Source organism: Dipodomys ordii, unplaced genomic scaffold (assembly GCF_000151885.1).
Source record: "Dipodomys ordii isolate 6190 unplaced genomic scaffold, Dord_2.0 Scaffold57, whole genome shotgun sequence".
NCBI classification, from domain to species: domain Eukaryota; kingdom Metazoa; phylum Chordata; class Mammalia; order Rodentia; family Heteromyidae; genus Dipodomys; species Dipodomys ordii.
In genome coordinates, this window is record NW_012267273.1 from 976,002 (window position 1) to 987,394 (window position 11,393).

At 39.3% G+C, this 11,393-nt stretch overlaps 1 protein-coding gene across 2 annotated transcripts in view; it reads right to left on the reverse strand.

The window, feature by feature from the left end:
* Window positions 1–1,606: 1,606 nt before the first annotated feature.
* The window catches only part of Pld5 (phospholipase D family, member 5), a 358,742-nt gene continuing 348,955 nt past the window's right edge, over window positions 1,607–11,393 (reverse strand). Inside the window, exons 9-10 of one of the 2 annotated variants that reach the window (XM_013021774.1) lie at window positions 9,824–9,938; window positions 1,607–3,316 (exon numbers count right to left, since the gene is read on the reverse strand). In XM_013021774.1, the coding sequence (XP_012877228.1) occupies window positions 3,069–3,316; window positions 9,824–9,938 (363 nt within the window). In that variant the 3' untranslated portion in view covers window positions 1,607–3,068. The remainder of the gene's footprint in view (window positions 3,317–9,823; window positions 9,939–11,393) is intronic. The other variant, XM_013021775.1, reaches the window with a different exon arrangement.

Sequence of the window (11,393 nt, forward strand, 5' to 3'; positions counted from 1 at the left end):
GGAGTTCAATAATATGGACAGTGATAATGCATGTCAGTGATTTAATATTTGGATGATAAAAATAATGCAGTTTGGGACCAGAAAAGACTGCACAAAAGCTGTAGTTGCTTACACTTGGATTTTAAACTGATTAGCCCCTTGAAGGCCTGTGGACTCCAGAAGAAGATGGATTTTGAAAGAGTCAGTTACTATTCAAAATCAAGGCTTGAGCATAAATAAGGCACTAGATTAGTGTTAGTGCAGAAAAATCCAAAAATGTAGCGTCAAATTGTGTTTGATTTGGTTTTCTTGCTCCTCCCTTTGGAGAATAACCCTTGAGGAGTAGAAGTTACTCTCCTCCTTATAATTTCTGGATGGATGCTATATAAAACTATAATTTGTCTCAAGTTCAAGTGCTTTTTTCTTTTGTTGTTTTCTCTTGAGAAATATTTCCTAGGGTTCTTGGAATGGGAGGAATGGAAGTAAACTATCTAGCATAGACATAAAGTCTAAAGAGAGGAAGCAGTGTCTGGAAGGATAATAAAGTATCAAAATGAAAAAGCAAGTTCTGCAGAATGAAGCTCTCTTTGGAACATACAGCCACTTAGTGCCTTGTGTACAGTGACTATTTTCCTGGCCTCACCATCATCTTGACAAACCCATGATTATGTGCATGGTTGGACTGAGTAGTTGCTGGTGCATGACAGACAACCTAGGAAACTTTGCTAGGTTGTCCTGTTGATGAAGCACAGAAAGAAATAGTAGTGCTGGTTACTTCATCGAAGATGACATTCTCTTTCTCTGCAGATGCATGCAAAAGACAGTGACAACAGAGGGGCTCATCTTTCCAAGTCCAACCTGCAGTTGAGGACAGATACTCTAGAAGGCAACTTAGGAGCCAATGAAGAAACAATCTTAGTTCTTCCACTTAGATGTCTTCTCAAATCTACTCTTGTTTGCCCCAGGGTAAAGTTAGTAGATTTGTCTGATCTATTTCAACTCTTTGTTCTTTTTCTTTTAAAAACCACCACCAAATTCACTTGTACTTGGGTGTTGGGCTGGATAGCACCCAATTTAAACAAGGAGTATATGATAAATATTTAGCTATCACTGATAAAGAATTTCATAGGAAAACTCCTAATTAGTCAAACGGACATGCTTAAAATTTGCCCTTAAAAACACAGCTCTCTTCCAACTCACTTGATTGACTAGTTAAAATATCCAAGGAAGCAGTAATTAGAAATAAGCAGAAAGGTAATGAGGAGATCACCAGATGACCCACAATGTCCATTTGATATTATATGAATCCATTCGGTAAGGTTCACAGCTTTTACTACTGCTTTTTTTTGGGCATATTTAACATCTAGAAATAATGATGAATGAGGTTGTTGGCCTTGCTCTGAAAACAAGAGTATGTTGGACCTCAAAAGTAATCCCTAGCACAATGTTTAGTTTTGCATTGACATTATTTATGACACGAAGACCCAACAGAATGTTCCATTAAAATGCCCACAATTCAGATGTTCACCAGAGCTTGAGATTTCCTCTATCCTGATCATTCATGTCTGTGAATGGAAGTTGTGGGTTTGTTTTTTTTCTTTCTGGGTTCTTGGGAGAGAACCTGATGTTAATTCTATCAGGATACCACAAAGATTATTTCAAGAAAAAGATTATACAGTATAATGCTTAGCATTTATATAGGTTCTTTTGATTTCAAAACAAGTTATAAATATCTCCTACCCATGACAACATCCTTACGAGGTAGGTGAGATTACTGTCTCTACATTAGCAATAGAAACTCGAGAACAAGAAGTGAAGGACGGTGTTCTGAGCCATGGAGTCAGGTACCACACTGGGCGTGGGCATCCTGATCATACCCTCTGGGCTCTGAAGAGGCCATACCCCTCTCTTGTGTAGCAACAGTCTCTATTAATACAGGATTATATATTATATAGATATAAAATAACAACACACAATGACATTATAGAACAATAATCCAATATTTCTGTTTCTTAGTAAAATATGTTAAGCACAGTATTTAAATTGCATTTCTCTGAAAAGCATTTGGTATATTAAATAGCAGAAGGTATATTAAATAGCTCTATAAACATTTGCTGGCATACTTTTAACAGCATAATGATTCTAAAGAAATTAAAATTCACTGATGCATAGAAACCTTTCCTTTATATTAAAAGCCATTAACTCAACCAAAAATGTGAAAAACTACTTTGTTCTTAAAATGCAGACTTGCTGGATATTAGCAGGTGGCCACTTCATTTTTCTGAGCTGGAAAGAAAGGATACACATTGCTGGCAGTGGTTTTAAAATAACCAATTCGATTAGGGGAAAATAATTCAGCTGGAAGGTGAAAATTGAAGACTTCCATTTCCATTCTGTAGCCACTCTGAAAATGCATACATTTTCAAAAGATGTTATTGTACTTGGAACTAATGTTAAGGTGAAACAGGGACGCTCTAAGAACATTTTGTGAGGAGAGAAAATGGTACCAAATAAAACCTCTGTTATTAGAAGACAATGAACAAGGAAACTAAAAAAGGGCTTTTCTCAGGAGTGTTCAAGGCTGGCATGAGATATAAGCTTCGTGCTTAGATGACTGGACCGATCTTGGAGATGATTTAGAAAGTTAAGTACTTGGTTTTATCAGTCTCTTCTCTGAGGCAAAAATCCTCACCTTTCTCTAAGTCAGCAGTTCTCAAAAAGATATTAAAGGAAAGAGCTCACCTCATGCTAAGCTTCCTAAGAAACTAACCTGGTAGGTCAGCAGAAAAAGTTCTCGAACCAGGAAGGAACAGGAATCAAAGTCTTAAAATTTGTATGCAAACATGAAAATGGATTTCTAAGCCAGGTTGACATTCTCTGTCAGAAGTAACAAATACAAAAGTCTTAAATTTAGTGTACATGATGCCAAGATACTGTTAGCTGGATATTACATGTCGTTCATTTTAAATAAGTGTGCTTTTTTTTTCCCCTAAAAAAAGAGAGACATTAAATGTTTTCTCTCCCACAGCCCTTTATGCTGAATACAAACTGCAGAGCTGCTCTGTCCTCCGTGCACCCATGTCACACACTCAGGGCTGGATCCCACTCGCATTGTAAGCGGCAGCCTTGTGGGAGGGGAGATTGAGTTTGAACATGCTTGAGCAGTTCAGCTGTTTGGTTGGCTGTAAGGTTTTGGCATAAGGTGAGTACCAGTCCCTTTCAAACACGTCTTTAAGCTGCTTGATGATGCTTCTGTTGTTCCTCACGTCAGCCTGGTTGATAACAAGCCCCGTGCCAGCATTCTGGGTAAAATCATTCCCGACCCAATCAAAGTTTCCTGCAAACAAACAAAAGAATCACGATGAAGAGGTGGGATCTGCTGGGAATACCTTCACGATAATGAAATACAGAGCAAATTCTATTTTAAGAGCTATAAAATAAACACTCAGGAATAATGACAGAGAGGCTGAATTATCATGAGAACTCAAAAAAATCTAACAAGCTGTGCATATGGCATATTAATATTTGCATATTATTTTGGCATTTTCTTCAGCTTTGCTCAAGTGGAAACTCAAAACAAGGGATCTGAAGCTCATTTTTGTTAAATGTTATTTCTTATTGACATTCACAAGACACATTATAAATACAGCAACACTTAAAATATATAGGAGTACATTTTCAAAATCTGTGAATAATTATTACCTTCTCAAAGAGACAACATTGAATCTCTGTGTACAAACATACAATAGCTGAAGCTCATCAGTTCCTGATAGAGTATACAAATGCTCACTGAGCCGGCCGTAAGTCATTCCTCAGGTCTAGGATCAGAGTGCACGGCCCAGCAATCAGGGATACCAAGAAAGGTCAGGTTCTCAAGTTCATGTTAGGTGTATACATTCGAGGTGTATACTATAAACTGGGTTTATAGTGCTATAAACTAGGTTACTTAACAGAAATTTCAGGATTAGAGGCATGACACAAATGATAGAACTACTGTCTAGCAAGCATCAGACTCTGACGTGAGAATCCACTACCACCACAAAGAAACAAAAGAAATTTCTATTATCAGAGCTCTGGACAACGTCAAGGTGTCTGAAAGATCAGTTCTGAGGGAGCTGATGGGACTGAGGGAAAGATGTGATCCAAGCCCCTGTCCTCGGCTTTGGGATGCCATTTTCTTTCCAGGTTTCTTTAATATTGTCTTCCTGCTCTGCACACCAGTGTCCAAATGTCCCCTTCTTATAACCCATCAGTCTTATTAGACAGGTGCCTACCTAATGACCCCATTTTAGCTTGATTATCTCTGTAAAACTTTGTCTCCAAATAAGGTCACACTCTGTGGTAATAGCAATAGGGCTTCAACATACGAATTTTTGTAGAACACAATTCAACCAAGTAGTAAACTAGAATCTGCTCCAGAAGAGGTTAAGAATGATAGGTCCCATGGTTTCCCTTATTTGCAATAACTAGTATACATCTAAGACAAGAAGAAAAGGTAAAAAGCTATGTACATATGACCATATAAGATGATGCTAAATGAAATGAACCCCAAGATAGGGACAAAAAGAGTTTTATCTTTGTTGCTGCTGTTTTTTAATGTATTTATAATGTACTATGTGATTTTTTTTTGTTTCTTTTTTTATGTTCTTCCCCCATGGTATAACCCCTGTTTTCACTGTATTTGATCCCAGTGCCCTGCATCTTGTATATACATTTTTCTAATTTGGGGAAAGGAAGAGAAATAACAAAATGCTGAATAAAGGATACAGGTTGACCCATTGTAACAATGAGATGTACATGACGCTATGTTGAAATGAACTTTACAACCTTGAGGGGGGGGAGGGAGGAGTTGCAGAAGTGAGGAGGGAAGAGTGGTAGAGGAAAAACAAAGGAGGGGGTAACAATGCTCGATAGGAAATGTACTCATTACCTTGCTCATGTAACTGTAACCCCTCTGCACAGTATCTTTACAATAAAAATATATATTAAAAATGGCAGGTCCCAAATACAATACTATGTGGAATTAGAAATTTCCACTGGAGTAAAGGTGTATGTATTTCACTAAATTAGAGAGAATTACTCTATGTAAATGTCTCTGTCCCCATATCTTACAATGTAAGTAAACAGGTTTATATTACAGAGCTCATTTGATCTGTACAGTCTGTATTTCATGAATCAAAATAGATCAAATAAGATGTTCTGCTCTTTCCTAAAAAAAAAGAGGTTAAGAATCTCTGTGTCATTAATGTATAGTTCTCTTCAAGGTGAAGGCAGATCAAAGTGCTGGGAAACCCAAAATTCCAACATAAATCTGTTATCTTTGGTATTCTATGAGAGAGTTAGTTCCATCAATATAAAGCTTTACTTTAAGGAGAGTACAGTATCATTTATTTCTTTGACCTTCTTTGTCTTTCACTTAATGTATATTTACTGAGAGTCTAGTCTACTAGGTCCTATGTTAGGCGCTGAGAATATAACATTGCAAGCAACTCGCCTTCAAGGAGCTTAGGGGAGAAATGATACAGCACTTACAAAAACAATCAGCATGCATTAATACAAGACAATTATGTCCACGATGCCATGAATACGGGAGAGAAACATTTCTAATCTTGGTTAGATGTATCAGGAAATAAGGAGAGATGCAACAAGAGAGAGAACCCCAAGGGAGATTCCAGCGTGTGAACTGAGAAGTAGTTAGAGTCTTCGAACAATAAGGGATGAGGGCACATGCTAGGGAGTCTTGTCTGGGGACAAGAGCTATCATTTATTAGCAATATTATAACGTGCTTTCTCATAGCAGAAAGCACAATACTTGCATTTCCATACATTATGTCATATTATTGTTATGATTTACCTCCACTTTACATATGAGAATTGATAGGCCCAAAGAGGTAAATAAATTTGTCTGATGTCTTATGGCTAATCTATCTAACCATAAACCACCTCAAAATTATTCTCAATGAAAATATTAAGCCAAGTCAAAATTGACATGAATTAGTTTATTAATGATCACCAGCCAGGTCTGATCTGACTCGTTTTATTTTCTCTGGTTAAAAGCCAGGTCGATAATGGGATCTGGAGACTTCATAAGTCAGAGGCTTTGTTCTATTCCTGCTGGGACATCCTATCTCATTAGACAAATATTAACTGAATAAGATGCTGAGAACCTGTGTTACCCAATGCTCTGCAGCCAACTATGGCAAAAGTTGCTGTGAGAAGGGTCATCTTTACAGTGAGCCAGTATCTGTCCTTTTGTAGAAAACTACAGATCCTTGATATGTCCTCTGGAATTGCCAAACAAATCAACTCCCTTTTCCTTGTGCACTCCCTCTTTCTACCTGGAATATTGGAAGGTGACTCTTTTGTCTTTTATCATGGTCAAAGAAGATAAAGGCCTTATGTTTAATGTGATCAGACAGGATTTTTTCTCTTTTCCCTGCTGGCAATCTCAATCGATTACTTGTTGCCCTGATAAACATCCCAATGATGTCATTAGTGGCTTTATGATGGACATGTCTTTGGAAGAATTTTGAGTTATCATTCAATTTATACATTAGCTATAAGTAACAGCACTTTTCTGCTATATATTATTATTTTGTGTGTATGATGCTGTCAATGCTGCCTGTCTACCCATGTGCTCAGACTCAGCCATGTCCAGAGGCCAGGTGAGTACAGGCTTGGCTACTGCAGACATACAACGTCACTTGTTCATTTTGTAAGCAAATGGCTCCTGTGGACTGGGATGACATACATGGAGTTTTGAAAACACTAAACTCACATGCCTGCTGCTAGGTGCAGAGTACTAAGTGCTGGCACTATACCCAGGACAGCAGAGCACAATTTTATTACATTATCTCAGCCGATAACCAACTCATATATGGTGATGAACTACCTCCATTGTACTAGTGAAAATTCTGGGTTTTTTGTTGGCACTAGGATTTGAACTAAAGGCCTTATGTTGGCCAAGCAGGCACTCTAACACTTGAGCCACACCCTCAGATCCTCTTGTCTTGGTTATTTTTCAGACAGGGTTTCACTTTTTTTGTCTTGGGTGAGTCTTGGATTATGATCCTCTTTATGTACACCTCCAATGTAGCATGGGCATGTGTGACACTCATGGGGAAATTGTCACCAAAAGACTAAGAAATCTGTTCAAGGCATGAGTAACAAAAACAAAGGTTTAAAATAATGTCTAACTCACATCCTACACTTACCTCTATTCCATGGCACTTCTAAGCCTACCTAAAGGCATCTACTGTGCATCTCACACTGAACCATGACCTAAGCCTAAGGCCAGGCCTCACAGCCACACTGCGATTTCTGCCTCAAGCATTTGTACAGCACTCTTTTGGAAAGACAATATGTAGAGAAACATGAAGAGAAGAAAGCTGGAGGACATGAGGTCAAGAATTGGAAGCCTTTCTGTGAAAAGGCTTGCTTTTCTCCTTCCATGAAATGAAGGGAGCCGTGATCCAGCATCTTTCCTGATTCAGAGATGCTTTAATTAGGCTCTTCTTGGGGACAGCAGCCCGGAAGCTATCACAGGCTACAAAAGCTTTGCTATACTCATATGGCTTGTTTTCCTATTTCTCACTCCTTGATGCTCTGGCTGAGCTTCAAGCTGAATACATGCTTTAGTAATTCTTTTTTTTTTAATGGGACAATCTTGCACCTATTCCTTTTTTGAAACTACAAGTTCAATTTCCAATCCACACACAGAGGCCCAGAATTACAGTAGCCAGAATTACAGTGTGCCCTAAGGAACATAATGCTGAGGTACAGCAGCACACAGCTGGACCAGTGGATGAGCCTCTGAGTACCTCTTGAGTACCTTCAAGAAATCGACTGCCTCTTTGTCAGCCCTCCAATACTCCCAGTCCCTTCCAGAAGGTTTTCAGAGCTTCAATAAAACATACTCTAGAGAATTCAAAATTAGATCAATGATACTGTTTGCGAATTCTTCTGTAAGTTTTGTGAAAACTTAATGGAACTGTAATTACATGCAAGGCCCTGTTGTGGATTTTTCTTCATTCCATATTCTAACCAAGTATCAAAGTGCTGAGTTAACAGATTTCAGAACATGCTGATGATTATTTCAATCACTAGGAAATTTTCTCTCTTGGTGTTCATTGAGTATTTGTATTCTACATCTATGCTCCATTCTAAGAAATGACTGTTTTGTTCAAATGCATATAAAGCTGGGTGACGGTGGCTCATGCCTGTAACCCTAGCTATTCAGCAGGCTGAGATCTGAGGATTGTAGTTCAAAGCCAGCCTAGGCAGGAAAATCTGTGAAACTCTTATCTCTAATGAACTACTAAGAAAATGCTGGAAGTGGTTCAAGTGGTAGAGCACTAGCCTTGACCAAAAGAAGCTCAGGGACAGGACCCAGGCCCAGAGTTCAAGCTCCAGGACTGGCAAAAGAAGAGGAAGAAGGGGAAGAAGGGGAAGAGGGGAAGAAGAGGAAGAAGAGGAAGAGGAAGAAGAAGAGGAGGAGGAGGAGGAGTGGAGGGGGGCGAGAAGGGAGAGGAGGAGGAGGAGGAGGGGGAGGATGAGGAGGCATACATTTTAAGAATGGCATACATTTTAAGATTATGTCATACTCTATTTTAATCAAGTGTTGTCATCACTAGTAAAAATGAAAAGATCTTAACACTGAGCCAAGGTTGGTGCTCTTCTGCTAGCCATGATAGGAGCTATGTGGGTGGAAGAAGCTTCTCCCAGTGCCTAGGTGGCTGAATTACCTCATGTCCTCACTCCAAAGTTTGGGTGACAGATGCTGACCTCCTCTATTGGTAACAGTGTGCTAGTACTGGAGTTCAAAATTAGGGGCCAGGCTGTTGTGCCTCAGCTTTTATATTTGAGGCTGGTGCTCTACCAGCTTTTTGGTGGTTAATTGGAGGTAAGAGTCTCACAGACTTTCTAGCTTGCCAAGACTGGCTTAGTACTGCAATCCTCAGATCTCAACCTCCGGAGTAGCTAGCTTAGAGGACTGAGGTACAGGTAATTTTTTATTTGCTCACTGATTTCAGTAATTGATGTGAATTCCTTCATTCCAGAAACATATTTTTTTCTTTCTTCCCTGCTATGAAAGCCCCATTCATCTGTTCAGTGTTATAACCATGCTGGTATCTGTGGAGTTATATGTCTTCTTTCTGTAGTGACTCCAACTCTACCTGGGATGGTTACAGTGAAAGGGTGACAGTGGACTAGTATACATCATGGAAAATTACAATAGATTTGATATGTTAGGAAATAATTCTGCTAGCAGGATGATTCCTGTATCTGGATGATGATGATAGCTAATAATTCTGCATTATCAATGTGCCAGGTGCTTTGTGTTTATTGTCTCATTTAAACTTTGCTTAGTGAAGTAGAACATTTTACAGAAGAGTAAACAGAGGTTTGGGAGGTCAAGTAAGTTGTCCAATGTTAGGCATTTAGAAAATGTCAGGGAGGGGTTTGCTAGCCAGATAATGTAAGCTCTGGTCTGGCATGACAGCAATATTTGCCTTTCTGGCACCCAGGACATTCTGCCTTGTGGATTTTTTGGTCAGGAGAATAAGTACTGTGCTTGTTCTAGTGATGATCCTCTTGTCAGCGGAGCCTTCTTGCCTGTAAAATCTTTGTGAAAAGACATTTTATGTGACCCCCTGGCAGATGAGACTGACCATATCTGGCTGCAGAGCTCTTCACTCGGCCCCTCTGGTTTCCTGACCACCAGGGCCTCTGCCACCAACCTTGGCTCCTGAAGCACTGCCTTCTCTGTGCAGGGTCCTATAGAACTGAGCTGAAACCCTACTGCATGGTGACCCCTGAGGAGCATTTCAGTCTTGTCACCTACCAATGTAAGCTGCTCCGTCTGTTACCATGTACTTGTTGCGATTTAATTTAGGAAAGGTGTGATTCTTTTGTTCTTTTGTTGCGCAAGCATTCTCTCTTTCCAGATCAAAAAATTTCTGTAAGACAGAAAGAGAAAGAATCAGGTGCATTGAGAATGTTTTCAGTCCTTTCAGGAGCACAAAGGAATGCATTATCCAAATATCAACAATAGATCTCATAGTGAGTTATTAAAAGGGTACTCTTGTCACTTTGTATAGAGGAAGCTATTTTTGTTCTCAAATCTATATAGGCAATAAGAAAGAAAATTAGCATGCTCAACTGGCTCTATAATTAACACTCTTACACTACAAAATGAACACAAAATTCCTTCTTTCAACAGGGAGAAGGCCAGAAGGTTGTTTAATTCTCATTGTCTTATTCAGCAGGGTGTACTGGCATTTAGAGCATGCCTCAGGGTGCTTTCTGTCAGGCATGCCAATGAACAGAATGAATATTCTTATATGGTGCACACATTACAGCAATGAGTAGTTGATTCAACTGGGGATTTGCAAAGGTTAAAAGAGATTTTTTTTTTGCTTCAGGAACAAATATTTTCTATTTAAACACCTAAGTCTACAAGCACTTTTAAGAGGAAAAAAAAAGCCAACTCAATCGATTCATGGCTTGAAGATGAGTCAGACCATGAACATTTGCACCCCCTCTCATCAAAACATGAATCTTGACTGCCAAATTTACTGTGGCATCAAAAGCTCAAAAGTTCCACCAGGGCCAAAGACGACGGGGCTGGCTTGCATCTACGGGGTCTCCCTGGCAAATGTTGGATACAGCTTTGACTATGAGTTCATGGGATGCCGAGAGCTGGGATCACAAGACACCCATCAAAGGTGAACGTCTCCCCCAAAGTGGAAAACAAACATTGTCAAAATGGTAGAAATCTTTCCAGAATGTCTTGCGGTGATGAAATTTTGTGTGGTAAAAGAAAAGCAGACTCAGAGTTTAAAAAACGGCATCATTCTTAGGAAAGAACACATCAATTTATCCTTTCAAAACTGTTAAGTGTTCAAATCTGCTTTTGGGAGAGAATGAGAATTGGGCTACCTCTGTGTTCCATGGCAGGAAACAGGTGAGCTTGGGATCAGTAAGGTCTCTTCCAGTCATGAACATTCTCTTCTGAGTTTTTGTAAACCCCTGAACTGCACACATCAATGTCTACCATTCCACAGCATAGCGGAACTTATCTCCCAAGGTAGATCACCATAGTTTGGGGCAATGTCTCCCGGTTCTCTTATTTCCTCAGCTACTCTCTTTTTCAGTCTAAATTTCTGGACTCTTCAAACTCACTTAATAACCAGTAAATTCTCTTTGGACATAATTAGGTATTCACAAAGTCACATGATTGTTAGACTGTCATCATTCAATCATAACCAGCAGTCACCTTTCTTAGACATTCTGTAAATATTTCCACATATTGGACTCCTTTCTTTCTTCCTTCCTTCCTTCCTTCCTTCCTTCCTTCCTTCCTTCCTTCCTTCCTTCCTTCCTTCCTTCCTTCCTTCCTTCCTTCTTTCCTT